The sequence below is a fragment of the Rousettus aegyptiacus genome, unplaced genomic scaffold (genome assembly GCF_014176215.1).
Source record: "Rousettus aegyptiacus isolate mRouAeg1 unplaced genomic scaffold, mRouAeg1.p scaffold_m13_p_9, whole genome shotgun sequence".
NCBI lineage: Eukaryota > Metazoa > Chordata > Mammalia > Chiroptera > Pteropodidae > Rousettus > Rousettus aegyptiacus.
The window spans coordinates 73,748,104-73,767,261 of NW_023416312.1; the positions used below are offsets into that span (position 1 = coordinate 73,748,104).

The 19,158-nt window shown below is 42.4% G+C and overlaps 1 protein-coding gene and 2 pseudogenes across 1 annotated transcript; all 3 read left to right on the forward strand.

The window, feature by feature from the left end:
• The first annotated feature begins 369 nt into the window (after positions 1 to 369).
• Positions 370 to 3,260, forward strand: SOWAHD (sosondowah ankyrin repeat domain family member D). The gene has a single exon (XM_016137451.2). It carries the CDS (start codon positions 653 to 655, stop codon positions 1,598 to 1,600), a length of 948 nt encoding a protein of 315 aa, XP_015992937.2. The 5' UTR covers positions 370 to 652; the 3' UTR covers positions 1,601 to 3,260.
• Positions 3,261 to 7,442: 4,182 nt separating this feature from the next.
• Positions 7,443 to 8,815, forward strand: LOC107506667 (annotated as a pseudogene).
• An 8,694-nt stretch (positions 8,816 to 17,509) lies between these two features.
• LOC118608023 lies at positions 17,510 to 17,628 on the forward strand (annotated as a pseudogene).
• The last annotated feature ends 1,530 nt before the right edge of the window (positions 17,629 to 19,158 follow it).

Consider the following 19,158-nt stretch of genomic DNA (forward strand, 5'->3'; position numbering starts at 1 on the left):
AGGAGTAGTCAGGCTGCCTACGTGAATGCTAAACGCGGGACAAAGGCGGCTCTGGGACAAAGTGCAGGGAGACTCCTGAGGAGATAAGAGGGACCGCGAAAGAAGGGGGTGGGGAGCGAGCGCCCCGGAGGCCTTGGCTGGCAGCCGAGTCAGACCGCCGTGGAGGGGACGCCATGGAGCATCTTCACACCAGCCGCTGCTGGGATGCCGAGAACCGCTGCTGGGGCAGCTGAGCTGTCCCGAGCGACGCTCTGCGCCCACTTGTGGCCCTCCGCAGCGCCCTTCCCACTGCTGCCAGCGCGGGACGGAAGGCGGGGCTGCACAATTCACCTGGCTGTTTGGGGCGGGGCCGTCCGCGACCGGCGGAGCGGAGGTGGCAGCTGTACCCGGGGTGCCAGAGAGCGTCTTGCCTTGGCACTTGGATGGAGCTCCCACCACGTCCCCCACGCCCTCGTCGCGGCCCTCCCTCGGCTCGCTCGCTCACTCCCTCCCTCCCTCTACTTCCCTCATAAGCTCCCTCCCTCCCTCCCTCTGAGCCCAATTGCTCAAGACGCTTCCTTCCCCAGCGCCAGCGCCAGTTCCTCTCCCGTTGGGGCTCGGGAAGGGCCGTGAACGCTAGACACGGGGACCGCGACGGCGGAGCTGCAGGACCATGGCCGAGCCTCGGGAAGCCACGACCCGGGCGCCCAGGGCCTCCCTGGCACCCAGCGCGCTGAGCCTGCGCTGCGCCCCGCAGCCCCGCCCCTCCAGAGTGGACGCCGGCAGCCTGGGCAGGTACTGGGGCAGCGCCGCCGCCTCCCGAGAGCCCCCCTTCCACGGCTCGCTGATGCTCTCGGGAACCGGCTCGGGGCGCCGGCGGGGAGCGCTGAGGGAGCTGCTGGGGCTACAGGGAGCGGCTTCCGCCGGGCGGCTGTCTGAGGAGCGCGCCGAGGAGCAGCCCCCGGGCGGATCGAATGTTACAGGCGGCAGCAGGCTGTGCCTGGAGCCTCGAGAGCACGCATGGATCCTGGCGGCCGCCGAGGGCCGCTTTGAGGCGCTGCGGGAGCTGCTGGAAGCCGAGCCTGGGTTGCTGCTGAGGGGCGACCCGATCACCGGCTACTCCTTGCTGCATTGGCTGGCCAAGCACGGGCGCCACGAGGAGCTCATCCTGGTGCACGACTTCGCCCAGCGCCGGGGACTGCAGCTCGACGTCAGCGCCCCGGGGAGCGGCGGCCTCACGCCCCTTCATCTGGCAGCCCTGCAGGGCCACGACCTGGTCATCAAGGTGCTAGTGGGCGCCTTGGGGGCTGATCCCACACGCCGCGACCACAGCGGCCACCGGGCCTGCCACTACCTGCGGCCCGACGCGCCCCAGAGCCTTCGGGAGCTCTCGGGGGCAGAGGAGTGGGAGACGGCGGGCGGCGGCGAACGGAACAACGCCAATAACAACAGCAGCGGAGCCGCCGCGTGGACGCTTGGAAAGACTCCATGCGCAGTGGGCGCGACGGCAATGGAGACGACGGCGAGAGCTACGGCGTTGCCCGGCAAGGAGAAGGACAGCCGGGTAGCGCAAATTCAACTTTTTTTTCGCCAAATGTTCCCCTTTTTCAAGGACCGTTGAGGTTGACATAGACTGGAGAGCGAGGAGGGACTGCCACCCTGCGGTGAGGTCTCAGTGGTGGGTTGTTCCTGGTCCCACCGAAGGGGCGGTGCCTCGAACGGAACCCAGTGTGCTGGGCCTAGACAGACCATCTCTGGGTCTGTCTCAGGTACCTGACACAGGTCTCCTGCAGCCACCGGCCCAGAGGCCTGGGGACCAGGGCACCCCTAACCGATAAAGACCAAAGGCCAAGCTGTCCTGGCTCCGAATCCCAGAAGGAGGTTGGAGCTGGAGCTGTGGTCCTGCTTGAGAGAGGGAAAGTTAAGCTTACAGTAGTAATTTCTGAGCAGGCAGAAGCTCTGAGTTTATTAGGAAAACATTTGCTAGAAGAAAAAGTTAAGACTGTAAACCACTGGTGCAGAGGAAGAGCCTAACTGCAGGCTTGACTTGGCTATTAACGAGTCATTTCGTGCCACCAGAGTCAGACCCTGGCACCCTGTCCCTGAGACAAACAGGCCTTACCAGTATATTTTCTAATGTAACACGGATGACTTCTTAAGCATATTAAAACGGAATTCTCTTTTCCCTTCACATGACAAAGCTGTCCTTTGAGTCACTTTTTTTTTTTTTCATTAACCACCATGGGGGAAGATTTCTACCTTCACAGGGACTACCAGCTACTGATCCAGCACAGGCTCTGGACCTCATGCTCAGAGCAAATATCCAAGCTGTGTACTGAAGGCTTACTTTCACCTTGGCTCTCAGTAGAGACCCACAGTTTACCTGTCTACTGGGCTCTTGAGCATTGAGGTCTGGCCTCTGGCACAAATCTCCTCCTAGAGGTGTTGTCTACAGGAGGCAGAGGGATGGCCAAAAGGAAAAGCCTCCAAATGTATGTTTCTGATATTTTGTGGTGAGTCATGTCATTTACCTGGACTTGTGCCCTCCAGTGAGACACACCCACTGGCACTTTTTTAACCAAGATAGGGCTTTAATCATCAGCATTGTTTTTTAAAAGTTACATTTAATATATAAGTTGTAGTTTGCAAAACTGTTCCCATTTAGAAGTATTATGAATTGAGTAGAATACAAGGGAGTTGACTCAAACTGAAAGGAGGGAAAAGCAGTTAGAAGCTAGATCTCCATGCTGCCTTAGAGAACAGTATATTTAAAAAATAGTGCTGTATCCTTGGAGGCTTGAGTAGCCCTTGCAGTGGCCTGTTTGTTGGGTCCCCAGCCCGCCCATCCCAGTCCTCGAACACCAAGGAGAAACTGAGTCATCACAGAACAACAGAAACATCACCCTGAGCCCATCCATCCAGATTTCTGTCTCTGCTTGGCAGGCCTGTTTGCCCTCTTTTATTATCCCCTCTGTGCCTCCAAATGACTCCACCTTCCCTTAACTCATTAGATTCTTCTCATCCATGGAATGATCCACATTCTTCCTATTGATGTTTTCAACCGGTCCCATGTCTCTAGGAACTACACCTTAAACATATTTACACAGTGTAATGTAGCATTTCCTTTTTCTTGTAAATGAACTTTGCTGATATTTGAAGTGGAGAAAGTGAGCAGTTCCTGGCTTCTGGCATTTGGCATGGGCAGCTGGCATAACCCCCCCTACAACCTTTTGTGCCCATTTTATAGATGCAGATTGGCTAACTAATGCAAGATGGGTAGTTTCTACTACACAGCCTCCCTCTTGACAGCTACCAGGTGGGTTGGGCTTGGTGAAGGCTGTCAGGGCAGGGCCTTCCTGCCACATGGCTAAGTCTGCGGGCTTCTGGCTTGGAGGGAAGATTGGCATGTGCCTTTGCCCAACATTCAAAGGACACTTATAACAGTAGTCTTCTCTTCATAGGCAAAGTTTAATCTAAGCATCTTAACCATTAGCAGATTTGGGGACCTGAGACCAGCATTCACCTTTCTCTTTCCAAGTTGAAAACCAAGTCAGCTGGAGGATTTGAAAGTGGCTTTCTATAGTTTTTCCTGCAGTCAGCTATTCTTCTCCACAGATTTTCCTCATCATGTGATATTGCCTAGCCTACCTCCTCCATGTAAAATTGAGGTTTGGCTGCAGGAGACAAACTCCCATGCTGAAAACTCTCCATGCTATTGGCATTTCTGGTATGCTTTTCAATGCAAAACTGGTATGTTTACACCAAGGGAAAGTACGAATTCCCCGAGAAACTGCTTTCCAGGGGAACAAAACAGAATTAAGCAAATAACGCAAATCTGCATTCTAGTGGGGCATGCGGACAAAAAAAGGAGACAGAAGCAGGTCTGTGACAGGTAAACATGGAGGGAGGGGGTGCTGCACAGAGTTCAGGGCCTGACCCAGTCTGAAAGGTACAGGAAAGGCTCCTGATCTGAGGCATGGGATAAGTGAGAGATGGTCAGTGGAGAAGGGGGAGGGGCATCCTGGCAGAGCCCCTGGAGTATGCATGGGTGAGTACAGCAAGCATCAGGAAATGTAAGTCAGCTGTTTTGGTGGGAAGGTGGGTGGGTACTAGGGAGTAATTAATGGTAAAGTTAGAGAAGTGGATGGGAGTCCAGATCAATAAGGTTCTCATAGGTCAGTCTTAAAGAGGAACATTGATTTTCACCTAAAGGTAGCTGGGAGCCATAGAAGGTTTCCAAGCAGAGGAGTAACACGATGAGATTTTAGAAAGACCACTCTGCCAGTCGTGTGGATGGTGGGTGTGCCAGGGGAGACAACTTGGGAAAAATGCATCACACGAGCAAAGTGCTTCTGGAGAAATGCTTCAAGAAAAGTCATACTTCGGCTGAGAAGTTCAAAGATCCCAATGGAGGGCAGTGGCTTTCAAACATTTTTTTCTTCTCCATTGCATTTGCTCTAATGAAGCTTACCTCATTACCATGTGTTTACCATGTGTAAAACTAAAAGATATGGAACTGTTCAGGTTAAAGCTGAGTTAGGACCTCCCTTCTCCCTACCTCTGTCTTAGGCAGACAGTTGCACAGGATGGTCCCTGAAGGAAAATTTAAAGCGACTGCTATAATGGAATATTCTCAGACTGACCTGGGTTCAAATCCTGACCTGAAGCAAATCGCTCAGTTCTGAGTTGCAGTTTCCTCATTGGCAAAATGGAAATAATACAGTGTTTTCCTGAGGATTGGAGATAATATATGTGCAACATCTAGCACAGTGCAGGACACACAGGAAATAGGAAATGACAGCTGTTTGGAAAAATTGAAAGGTGCTCAGCAGGCTCTTGTGAAATTATTTTATCTGCTGGCCTAGTCCAGGAGGAGGAATCTTGTGGTTACCTGTATTACCCCATCTCTAAAGTAGTGTTCACATTGATTGCAAGTTATTTTATCTCTGTGCCAGATGAGTGACTATTCCTCAAAGGGGATGGTTCCTCTGTTGATGTTCTTCACAACCTACATTCTTTTACTTTAGACATAATTGTAACAAGCTGCCTTACCTTGTTCTCAGCCCAAAGAAAAAGTAAAAGTGGCAACTTAATAAGTAAGTGCCTATCAAATACTAAATAGGTTAGATAGCATTTCCAGATAAAATCATAAACTGGAGTCAGAGTTAAACCTGAAATCCTCTGAAGAGAATAAAAGTATACAAGTCCTTTATCTCCTGACCCTATTGTCTATGGAAATGCCTTCCTCCCATCCATGAGAACTTACCATACATTACACAGCCAGCCTCCTTGTCTTCCCTCTTTCCATTCATTTTAACTAAGAAGCATGCCTGTCTTTTTTTTCCAAACTATAACTCATGCTTTCAAGCCCATCTCCTCCTAGGGCTTTATTCCATCAATTGTCCCTCCCCTGTATCTTCAAGCTCACCCTCAGTTTAGTTCAAGGCAGTAACATTTATTGGGTGCCTACTAAGAGCCAGGCTCTTTGGGTGACAAACAGGCTCAAGTTTCTCTCAGCCTTCTAAGCCCAATCTTGTGACTCTCGTCTCTTCATTACCAAGCTTCTTGGAAAGATCTCCGCCCTTCTTTCCTCACCTTCCATTTCCTCACCTCTTCATCACTACTCCTCAACTCTCTGCATTCTGGTTTCTGCCTCCATCATCCCAGAGTAACTGCTTCCTTGAAGGCCTCCCATGATAACCTCCCATCTGCCAAACACAAGTCCTTATCTTAATTTACTTCTTGGTCTTGCTGGCCAATGTTGGCTACTTCTTCCTCCTTGAAATTCTCTTCTCTAGTCTTCCATGAACTCCTACAGCATTAACTGCTGGTGTTTACCAGACCAAAGCCCCAGAAACATTTCTCTTCACTCTGCATTCTCTCCCTGAGTCATTTCATTGCTCCCCTACTCACCTTTCCTCACTCTGCTCCAGCCACACAGTCCTTGCTGTTCCTTGAAAGAGTCATGTTCTTCTTAACTTTGGGATTACTACATGCTGTTCCCTCTTCAGAAACACTCTTCCCTCTATTCCTTGTCCCTTTTCACCAGGCCTGCTCCCATTCATCCTTCAGATGTCAGTTTAAATATCACCTCCTTGGGGGAAGCCTTCCCTGCCCTTCAGGCTAGGTTAGTAGATCACCTGTTCTGCTCCTTTTCATAGTCCTTATCACACTTGAGATATTATTCAAGTGGTTATTAGATTAATATCTCCCCTGGTCCCATGACTTAAATTCCAGGAGGGCAGGAACCAAGTCTGTCTTATTCACCACAGTATTCCTAGTTCCTGGTAGATGAAAGATGCTCAATAAATAGGTATTGATTGGCAATGGAATAATAGATTTGACCTCAATACACGAGTAACAAAAAAACATGTCAGTTTGGCTAGACTACAGTCTCACCTGTGCATAGCCCATGCCTGTGAGGCCCTGTCTGCCCTTCTTGAAGGCCTGCCCTATGAATTCTCAATTTCCCTCATCTGTACTCAACATCACAGAAGCCAATTCCTTGCAATAAATCTTTTAATATATATCTCCTATTGGTCCTGCCTCTCCGGTTGAACCCTAACACATACAAGAAACAACCATGTTACTACAAGATAACAAGTTTGTGATCAGATTAAAGTTAATTCAGATGGAACACACCTAGCACCCAGATCTTGGTTCCTAATATCATTCTCCAATAAAAAGAACCAAGGTTTTCCTTGGTTCGTTGGAGAAATGGCTGATTCTAGGGCTGGAGAAATATTAAATTATAACAGAAAGTGTAAAATAAATATCTATAAGTCCATTTTGATAAAAATGATAGGATAAACAAACAAATAAACAGGGAAGAAGAGACAAATTTTTCATGCAGAAAAATTCCAAATAATTTATGGAGAAATTCCTCCATTAAAGAGGGAGAGCGTAACTCCCCACTCTTTAAGGAAGAGCTACATATTGTAACTTCCTTCCACAGAGTACAGTTGGGAAGAGAGAAGAATGAGTAACTTTACAGTGGAAAAACCTGACCAACACTACATCAGCCAGGTGATCAAGGTCAATATCAAAGGTGATAAGTCATGTTGATAGTATGTACCCTTGATATGATCTGATAAGAATGGCATTTTACCTCTGTAACCTTCCTCCCCAAAACTTATAACCTCAGTTTAATCGCAAGAGAAAACATCAAACAAAATCCAATAGAGGGACACCCTACAAAATATTTGACCAGCACTCCTCAAACCTGTCAAGGTTATTAAAAATAAGGAAAATGTGGCAGAAGCAGTTGCATGAGGGGTTTTGCCTTCTGCTATTCTGTGGAACAAATCTTGTTCCTCTCCTGCTCAGCCACACAGGCACCGTGCTGAGCAATACTCATTTACTCCCAAAACAATGTGATGAGGTGGGTTTAATAATTTTCCTCATTTTACAGTGGACTCGGGGGCCCAGAGGTGGAGATATGCTCAGAGGCATAACTATTGACTGAAGCAATGATTATAGAGAAGCCTAGTTTCCTGCTGGTCAGGTGGGAATTCATAAGATAGTATTACACACTGCTGAACCAGGCCCCAGACATGCTACACAGATTTTATGGAAAGAACTCTTCTTATGTCCATGGGGAATTGTATTCAAATGGAAAGCCAGCAGATTCGGTTTACAGACAGAAAAAAAAATCTATAGGAAAGTGATGTCACAAAGCTTCACCAATTGCCACACTAAGATTCGCCATGTTGTTGCTCATACCACTCTGAATGATGGTGTGCTGGACCAAGTGATGGGGTTGCTCTCTCATAACAACCAGGCTTTAAGGAAATTCATGCGGACATTTGTCCTTGCTCCTGAGGGCTCTGTTGCAAGTAAGTTCTACTTTCACAATGACATCTTCAGATACCAAGATGAGGTCTTTGGTGGCTCTGTGACTGAGCCTCAAGAGGAATCTGGGGAAGAAGTAGAGGAACCTGAAGAAAGACAACAGATATCTGAGGTGGCACTTGATGATTCTAGAACTTTCTATGATCAGACTATCAGCAATGACTTGAAAGAACATTTAGAGGAAATCGTTGCTGAACCAGGGCCTGGTCCTGAACCAGAACTGGAGCAAGAACCTGTATCTGAAATCCAACATAAGTCTGAGCCAGTTTTAGAAGAAATTTCTTCTAAGGATGTTCAGAAGTATTCTTCTCCAGTACCTATAGACATAACTCAGACAGTGCAGGAAGACTTGAGGACATTTTCCTGGGCATCTATAACCAGTAAGAACCTTCCACCCAGTGGAACTCTTCCAGTTACTGGGATACCAGCTTATGTTGTTAGAGTACCAGCTTCACAGCCTCGCCAGAAGTCTAAGCCTGAATCTCAGATTCCACCACAGAGGCATCAGAGGAACCAAAGAGTGTGAGAACAACAAATAAATATTCCTCCCCAGAGGGGACATAGACCAATCCATGAGGCTGGTGAGCAAGGTGATGTCGAACCCCTCAAAATTGTGAGACACCCTGATAGTCACCAACTCTTCAATGGCAATCTGCCTCATGAGGTGGACAAATCAGAGCTTAAAGATTTCTTTAAAAAATGTGGGAATGTGGTTGAACTTCACATTGACAATGGTGGGAAACTGATGGTTCTTAGCTTATTCAGAAGGCCCTTATCAATAGGCCTATCATGTTCAGAGGTGAGATCAATTTGAATGTGGAAAAGAAGACTCGAGCTGTCTGAGAAGAAGACTGGATAGATAACTGCCTGTGGGGACCCAGAGACCCTTGAAATGGGCTGGGTGGTATAATGAGGCCCTCCGCACAAAGGCGTGCTGCAGAAATCAGGATTTGGAGTGGGAAGGGGAGTTTCTCCAAAGCAGTGAATTGGTCTTCAGTGATCTTCATGCAGTGGTGCAAACCTGGGCTCCTGCAGAATGTTGAGCTTCTTCAACCACCCTTTGGTATCTTGCAGTATGACCCTGGTCGCTCACAAACTGCTTAAGTTTGTACAGTTTTACTTTTTGTATTAATGGTGTGTGTTCCCTTCCCCTCCCTTTCCCCTCCTCACCTTTCAGTCCTTCATTTCAATGTGGAATGACATTTTAAGAAAAATGGATTTTAAAAAAAAGGACTGAATGTCCTTTTTTACATTGCATATACAGACTGAATTTTTTTTAACAGCCATTTCCCCAAAAGAATGACATTTGGTATATAGATCTTACTTATTTTCTACGTTTCAAGAGCCATTGAGAAATATAGGATTCGATAAACATTTTGAAGGCATGAAAAACCCCAATTTTTTTTTCTTTGAAAGTCATGACTACCTTCCGATGTGGACAAACTACCACTGGAAAAATAGACAATTTTGATTTTAGCTAGTATGATTAAAAACAATAAAAGGTTTTAGAGTTTTTTTTCTTTTGATATGTGATCACAAAACAATTCTAAAACTGACTGTTTTTACCACTGAAATTTTAATTGTGAAATAGATTTTAAATATCTAGAATACAACTGATTAAGTTTTTCTTGAAATGTTAGGATTTTTAAGAAGAGTTTTTTTCACATTTAATTTGTACTTATAAAGAGAAAACACAATCCAAATAACACAAAAGCAGAGCAAGACTTGTGCCTTCTATTTATCTTTGATTCCAGTCTTGGCAATTGTTTAAAGAAAAATAATTTTTAAAAAGTCTCTATTTGCTTTTTCAGGTTCAGAGTATGTTGGGAATTGTAGAAGCCCTCTTTCAGTTGGTATGTCTTCTGTTCATTTGTTATGCCTTATTCTGAAATTGAGTCTCAGACTGAAATGCCTTTGAGCACAGATTCTTCTATAGAGGTCCTTTGACTTAAATAGTTCAGCATTTATATTCAGTTTTATTTTGCTATCTGTTTAGAATCCTAATCATAGCCTAAGAAGGAATGTGATAACAATAGTGGATTTCGCTGATGTGCTTGAGTATCTGCTCGTTTTTTTTTTAAGTCATAGCCATATAGTAAATTTTCTATTTTCTTATGGTTCTCTTTCATTGATGGACATACAGTGGGTGTTTCTTGGAAATGGCCAATTTTTATTAAAATATTTCTAGAAAAAAAGGAAAGTCTGAGACACTATCACAGCCAATAGGAGTCCATGGAGACATAAGATGATCTGCAATATGGTATCCTGAATGAGATCCTAGGACAGAAAAAAAGATATTAGGTAAAAATGAAGGAAATCTGAAAAAAAAACTATGAACTTTAACTCTGTGTTATCTTCTCATTTTTCTATAAATCTAAAACTGTTCTAAGAAAATAAAGTCTATTAAAAAAACTAGATCAGGAAAAAAAATAGATGAACAAGTACTTCTGAATATGAATTCTGTATAAGTCGCAGTAATAGGCTACAAAATTGAGAGTCATTCCACTGTTTCCATTTTTACTCTAATTTAAAAGCAAGTCCTCATTAGTTTTTTGGAAAAACACGGCAGAGTGAGACACGTCCTTAGATCTCTCCCCTTGAAACAACAATAAGCTGAATACCTAAAATACAAAAAATACCGAAAGTACACACCAGCATGTCTGAGCGTGGTATCTGTGAATAACACCTACCACAGGTCAGAACCCCAGGAGTCGGGTGGTGGACTGGGAGAAACAAAGAAGCTGCCTCTCACAGCCAGAGCTCCCTGTAGGAGGAGGGGGAGGGGAGAAGGGGCGGCGAATTCTCTGAACAGCCTTGCCTGAAAAAGCTGTGAGTTCTACCCAGCCTGTGGCAGGGTCCAGTCTTCAAGGCAGAAAGCAAGGAGCGGGAGGGAAAAAAATAAAAGCAACAGTTGACTTTTACTGGCCCCAGTTGCAATACCCAAAACTGAGGATGAGCCGCAGCCCCCAACTCCCAACCCAGAGGGCCCCTGCCCCTTACCGTCTGAGACAAGTCACTGTGGAGCCCTAGGGGAATCTGAGCAAATGCTACCAAAACTATTGCTAACAGTGACAGGGACTGAAACTGAGAGTAGCAAGTGTGATTAAATATCTACAAGAAAATAAAAAAGACATTTAGGCTTTATATAAAGCAGTATCCAAGAGGCTTAGATGCCACCTACAGGAAACCAAAAGAAAAGCATCTTCTTTGCAGCATGCTAAAGACAGACCTTCATATAATAAATCTTCTTTCTGGAAAAACAACAGGATACACTTCCATTAATGCCCAGGTAGAGAAATAGTCCACTAAACACCATGAACAACCAAGATGACAAGGTATCTCAGAAAGAAGGAGAAAAATCTCCAAAAAATAAGCTTACAGATATAGAAATATGCAACTTAAATGACAGGGAATTCAGGATGGTACCTCTGAAAGAACTCAATGAGTTCCTATATGAGTCATATCAACAATTTCAGGAATTGAAAAATCAACTAGATGAGCAGAGCAAGGAGATTGAAACCCTCAAAAGGAACCAAATAGAACTTCTGGAGATGAAAAACGCACTGCAAGAGTTGAAAAATGAAATAGCGAGCTTGAGAAATAGAGTCAACCAAATGGAGGAAAGGATCCATGACATGGAAGATAGAAATCTAGAAATAAATCAGAAGGAAGAAGAGAGAAACCAAAGAATGAAAAATAATGAAAGAGAAATACAAGAACTAGCTGATACCATCAGGAGAGGAAACATAAGAATAATGGGCATTACTGAAGGCGAGGAAAAGGAGCTGGGACTAGAAAGCATTTTCAGTCAAATAGTTGACGAGAATTTCCCAAATCTAAGGAATGAGCTGGAGCTTGGAATTCAAGAAGTCAACAGAACACTCAATTATCTCAACCCAAAAAGGCCTTCACCAAGACACATTGTATTAAAGTTACCAAAAATCAACAACAAAGATAGAATTCTCAGGGCAGCCAGGGAGAAGAAAACGATAATGTATAGAGGAAAATCCATTAGATTATCATGGGACTTCTCAGCACAGACCTTACAAGCCAGAAAGGAAAGGAATCAAATACTTACACTATTAAATGAAAAAAACTACCAGCTTAGAATAATGTATCCAGCTAAGCATTCCTTTAGATATGAGAAGAAAAAACTTTTCCAGACATACAAAAATTGAGGGAATTCTCCACTTCAAGGCCTGCACTACAGGAAGCACTGAAAAGGGTCAGCTCACATAAAACAAAATAACAAAAACAACAATAATACAGAATTAGGAGTAAAGCAACTATCAGGCAAATAAAAACAGAGGAGTGCAACTCTTACAAAGAAGAGGGCATTATAAGCTTCAATAATAAGAAGAGAATTGCTATAGCAAGATAGTAATGAATGTTCAGCATACATAGGGACAAACTGAGACAACAATGACTGAAAAGGGGAGGATTCCAAGATCCAAATTTACAAAGGGGAATGAAGATAAGGCACACGCAGAAGAAAATGGGCGACTGTATATATATAACTATCCTTTTCATATCCGTAATGGTAACCACACACCAAAGATTCAGAACTGAAGTATATCACATAAAACAAGAAGAACCAGAAGCAAAACCCACAAAAGCCAACCAAAATAAAGAAAACAGAAACACAAGGACAAGGAAGCAATAGAAACACCAAGCTATCAGAAAGCAAAAGATAAAATGGCTATAAGAAGACCTCATATTTCAATTATCACCCTAAATGTAAATGGACTGAAATCAACAATGAAAAGGCACAGAGTTACAGAATGGATCGAACAACAAAACCCAACCATATGCTGCCTCCAAAAGACACATCTCAGCTCCGAAGACAAATATAGACTCAAAGTGAAGGAGTGGAAAATGATATTTCAAGCAAACGGCATTCAGAGAAAAGCAGGAGTAGCAGTACTGATATCATACGAAATGCACATCAAAATAAAAAAGGTAAAGAAAGATACTGAGGGACACTTCATAATGATAAAGGGAATCATGCACCAAGAAAACATAACACTTATTAATATTTATGTTCCCAATCAGGGATCCCAGAAATTATAAAGCAATTACAAACAAAACTAAAGGGAGAAACAGACGAAAACACTATCACAGTAGGAGACTTAAATACCCCACTGTTGGAAACGGTCAGATCATCCAAACAGAAAATCCATAAGGGAATAACATCCTTAAATGACACGTTAGATCAACTGGACATAATTGACATATACAGAGCCTTCCATCCCAAAACAGCTGCTAATAAACATGTCTCTAGTGCACATGGAACATTCTCAAGAATAGACCACATATTGGGACACAGAAATAGCCTCATCAAATATAAAAGGGTTGATATCATACCAACTATATTCTCTGACAATAATGCTTTGACACTAGAGACCAATTGAAAAAAGAAATCAGGAAGAACCACAACTACATGGAGATTAAACAACATGCTACTGAAGGAATAAAAAGAAAATCAAGAGATACATAGAAATGAATGATAATGATAGTACAATATATCAAAACTTTTGGGACATGGAAAAATCAGTCATAAGAGGAAAGTTCACATCATTATAGGCCTATCTGAAAAAACAAGAACGGGACCAAATAAACAACTTAATACTTCATCTTAAAAAACTAGAAAAGGAAGAACAAATGAGGCTTAAACTCAGCAGAAGGAAAGAAATTATCAAAATTAGAGCAGAAACAAATGAAATTGAAAACAACAATAACAAAATACGATAGAAAAAATAAATACAATGAGAAGCTGTTTCTTTGAGAAAGTTAATAAAATTGACAAACCCCTGGCTAGACTCACTGAAGAAAAAAGAGAAAGGACACAAATAAACAAAATCAGAAATGAAAGAGAAGAAATTACCACTGACATCTCAGAAATACAAAGAATCATGCAAGAATACTATGAAAAAGCATATAACACCAAACTTAATAACCTAGAAGAAATAGACCAGTACTTAGAAAAATACAATCTTCCTAGACTGAATCAAGAAGAACTGGAAAATCTAAATAGACCGATCAGCAGTATGGAAATTGAAACAATCATCAAAAACCTACCAAAAAATAAAAGCCCAGGACCAGATGGCTTCACCAGTGAACTCTACCAAACATTCAAAGAAGATTTAATAGCTTTTCTCCTCAAACTCTTCCAAAAACTCGAAGAGGAGGCAATACTCCCCAACACATTTTATGAGGCCAATATTACTCTGATACCAAAACTTGGTAAAGATAACACACAAAGAGAAAACTACAGACTAATATCTCTCATGAACACAGATGCAAAACTCCTAAATAAGATACTAGTGAAACGAATACAGCAACATATTAAAAAGATTATACACCACAATCAAGTGTGCTTCATCCGAGGGGCACAGGGATGGTTCAACATATGCAAATCGTTAATGTGATATACCACATAAACAAATTAAAAAATAAGAATCATATGATTATATCAATAGATGCAGAAAAAGCCTTCAATGAGATACAGCATCCATTTATAATTGAAACACTTAACAAGATTGGTATAGAAGGAAAGTACCTTAACATAATAAAGGCCATCTATGACAAACCCTCAGCCAATATTATACTTAATGGTGAAAAACTAAAAATATTCCTCTAAGATCAGGAACAAGAGAAGGCTGTCTACTATGGCCACTGTTATTCAACATAATATTGGAGGTCTTAGCAAGTACAATCGGTCAAGAGAAAGATATAAAAGGCATCCAAATAGGAAACAAACAAGTCAAACTGTCACTATGCAGATGACATGATTCTCTATGTAGAAAACACTAAAGACTCCACAAGAACACTACTAAAAACAATAAGCAAATACAGTAAAGTCTCTGGATACAAAATCAAAGTTCAAAAATTCATAGTGTTCCTATACTCTACCAAAGAAGTGTCAGAAAAAAACTGGAAAAAATAATTCCTTTCGCAATTGTAAAAGAGGAATAAAAAAGGTAGGAATAAATTTAACGAAACATGTGAAGGACCTATATAATGAAAACTATAAGACCCTATTGAAAGAAATCAAAGAAGATACAAAGAAATAGAAAGATATTCTATGTTCTTGGATTGGAAGAATTAACATAGTTAAAATGACGATATTACCTAAAGCATTATACGGATTTAATGCAGTCCCCATCAAAATCCCACTGACATTTTTTTCTTAAAAAGATAGAACAAAAAATCACCAGATTTGTATGGAAGCACAAAAGACCCCAAATTGCCAAAGCCATCCTGAGAAAAAAGAATGAGTCTGGAGGCATCACTCTGCCCGACTTCAAATTATACTACAAAGCGACAATAATCAAAACGGCATGGTATTGGCAGCAAAATAGACACACGGACCAGTGGAACAGAATCGAGAGTCCAGAAGTAAACTCATATTTATATGAGCAAATAATTTTTGACAAAAAAGCCAAAATCATACAGTGGAGAAAGGAAAGCCTCTTCAATAAATGGTGCTGGGAAAATTGGAAACTGCCTGAAAAAGAATGAAACTAGACTGTTGTCTATCATCACACACCAAAATTAACTCAAAATGGATTAAGGACCTGAAATAAGACCCGAAACAATAAAATACATAGAAGAAAATAGAGGAATGAAACTCAAGGACCTTGGACTTAAAGAGGATTTTATGAATTTGACCTCAAAGGCATGGGAAGTAAAAGTAAAAATAAACAAATGGGACTACATCAAACTAAAAAGCATCTACTCAGCAAAGGAAATCGTCAACAAGATAAAGAAACAACCATCCGAATGTGAAAATATATTTGCAAGCAACACCTCCAAATAGGGCCTAATATCCAAAGTGTACAAAGAACTTATGCTACTCAATAACATAAAAAAAAAATGATCCAATCAAAAAATGGACAGAGGACCTGAACAGACACTTCTCCCTAGAGGACATACAAATGGCCAACAAAAGTATGAAAAGATGTTCAACATTGCTAGCTATTGGGGAAATGCAAATCAAAACCACAGTGAGATACCATCTCACACCTACTAGAATAGCAGTTATCAACAGGACAAGTAATAACAAATGTTGTCTCCATGCAGAGGGAAAGGAACCATCATACACTGCTGGTGGGACTGCAAATTGTTACAACCACTATTGATATCATGGAGGTTTCCCAAGAAACTGAGAATTGATCTTCCATATGATTCAGCAATCCTTCCAGGTATTTACTCAAATGACTTGAAAACATTTATATGAAAAGATATATGCACACCTATATTCACAGCAGCATTATTCATGGTGGCCAGGACATGGAAGCATACGAAATGTACTATAACAGACGATAGGATAAAAATGTGGTACATATGTACAATGGACTATTACTCAGCTATAAGAAGAGATGAAATACTGTCATTTGCAACAACATGAATGGACCTCAAGATGATCATGATAAGCATAAGCCAGACAGAAAAGGTTGAAAACCACCTGATATCACTTATATGTGGGATATAAACCTAAAAGCAACAAATGAACAGGACAACAGTGACTCATGGACATGGACAATAGACTAGCGGTTACCAGAGGGTAGGAGGTGGGGGAGGAGGGAAGAGGTAGACAAGGTAAAGGGGGTCAAATATAGGGGAATTGGGAGAGGGCGAAGTGGGTAAAGGGGATCAAATATATGGTAGCTGAAGGAAACTAGACTCTGGGTGGTAATCACACAATAGAATATATAGATGTCAAATTACAATGCACACCTGAAAATTATATAATTGTATTAACCAATGTTTCCCCAATAAACTTAATTTTTAAAATGTTAAAAAATAAACAAAAAATAGAAGCAATTCTTAGTGATTTAAGTGGCTGTTTGTTGACTGACTCTCTGCTGGCAGTGACTGTCCTGTCTCCTAATCAATGTTAAATCGATGCCAAATGAGTGGCTTTTCTCCCCTCAGAGGCATTAACAGGTAGCTCCCCAGTAGATAACATCACTTTCCAGTTCATCTAAAGATAGAAAGCAACTAAAAATAATTTGGTTAACTTCCTACATGACCTGTATGTGCACCCGTTTTTTCCCTCCTTTGCTCCCGTTATAACAATAGCAGTTACCAATTATGCAGTGTTAATTATCTGCCAGGCACAATGGTAAGCATATTATGTGCTTTAAGTCTTTTCTACTCATCAGATCAAACTTAGGTAGGTTCTCATAATTTCCTCGTTTTATAGTCTATTAAACTGAGACTCAGGGAGAGTAAGTGACTTGCCCACGGTCTCAGTGTTCCAACCCAGATAGTGTGACTCTAGAGTCTGAACTCTTAACTCCTAAGCTCTCCTCTATAAGACAAATCCCTGGTCCTGTTCTGACTCATCTCTTCCCAGCCCTAGAGAGCTTTGATTCATTGATTCACATTGATGTCTGTCTTCCTACCTGTCCCTCTCCTCTCTGTCATTCACTTCATTGTGCAAACAAGCTGTCACTCCCAGGTCAAAGTAAAACCCGTCCCCTAACCCCACAATGACCTCCAGTTCTCTCTTGACTTGAATATTCATAACCCAACTGTCTATTGAATATCTATGCCTGGAAATCTAATGGCCATCTCAAACTCAGTACAACTGAACCTGAACAACACATGGGTCAGAGGCGCCGACCCCAAAAAATCCGAGTATAACTTTTGACTCCTCAAAAACTTAACAACTCTCTACGGCCATGCTACCCTGAACAAGCTTGATCCCATTTGATCTCAGAAGCTAAGCAGGGTTGGGCCTGGTTAGTACTTGGATGGGAGACCACCTAGGAAGACTAGGCGCTGTAGGCATAAAAAAAAAAGAAGGGGGGATTGTAAGCTGACAAGGTCCTTGCAATCTGTGAGGTCAACCAAGGGTTGCCTTGCTTAAAAAAAAAAAACATAACTACTAATAGTCTGGTTTTAACTGGAAGCCTTACCAATAACATAGTCAATTAACATATATTTTGCATATTATATGCATTATATACTGTATCCTTACAATTAAGTAAGCTAGAGGAAAGAAAAATTTTATTAAGAAAATCATAAGAAAAAGAACATATATCTACAGTATTTATTGAAAAAAATCTGCAAATAAGTGGACCCACACAGTTCAAATCTATATTGTTCAAGGGTCAACTGTACACCCAAAACCGAACCCTTGATCCCTCTGCTCTCCTACCACAAATCTATTCTTTTCATGGTCTTTCTCTCTCAGTAAATGACACCACCGCCCACCCTGTTACTCAAGCCAGAAACTTGGATGTCATCTTTGTGAACCTCCTCCTCTCCTCCCCTACCCTCACTCAGTTGCAAGTCTTGTCGATTCTACTAAATCTCTTATCTGTCCATTTCACTCCATCTCCACTGCCTCCACTCTAGTGCAGTCACCATGATTTGTTACCTGGACTACAAACCACCAACTCTTACCAGTTTTTACTTCTAGCCTAACCTGTTCCACCCCAACCAGTCTGATCTCAGCAGTCCACTGCTAACCTTGGTGATTTCTTACACTCAAATCTGACAGGCCACTGTCCAATTCCAAATCCTTCAATGTTTCACTGAGCTTCAGGATAGAATCCAAACTCCCTCTCAAGGCTTAGAGGCTCCCCATGATCTGGCTGTTGCTTATCTCTCCAGCCTCATCCTCTCTGCCCTTATCACTACTTCCTCTCAGCACCCTCTCCCATCACTCCCCACTATGTCCCATTTCTACACTCCCTCCACACAGGGTGACTTTCAGTTCTCTAAAATCTCCCAGCTTTCTCTCAAGTGGGCCTTTTCACAATCCATTTACTCTGCATAGGATATGACCATGCCACACTCTACCTCCCAGACCCTTTAGGATTCAGCTTTCTCTTCTTCAACCTCTCCCATATTAAGGACAAGTTCCCAAAGATCTATGTCTTCCTTGCCACAGCACTCAGCACTAGACCATTATCCTGCCCCATAGACTGTGAGCCGTGAAGATGAGGGCCTGTTGATGTGGCTCACTGCTGTAGTCCAGCACTCAGAACTCAGAACCCAGCCCTCAGTACTATGTGTCTGCCTCATAGTCTGTAATGGGTGTTTGTGGAAAGAACAAGTGAGAGTTGGAGGCAGCTGACCTTGAATTTAGATCCGCAGGCCAGGATTTCTGATTAAACTAATAGTTGTTTGTTTTGTAACTCATTTGCTTTTCATTCTTATGCCCTTCTCACATTTGTGAGCCCTACAAAACACTTTATCTAATGAACACCATATCAGACGTACATTTAGAGTTACAAATGTAGCATTAGAGGTTTCATGATTTTAGAAGCAACTTCCTCATTTCAAATGGAAGAAAACAGAAGTCTCAAAAGC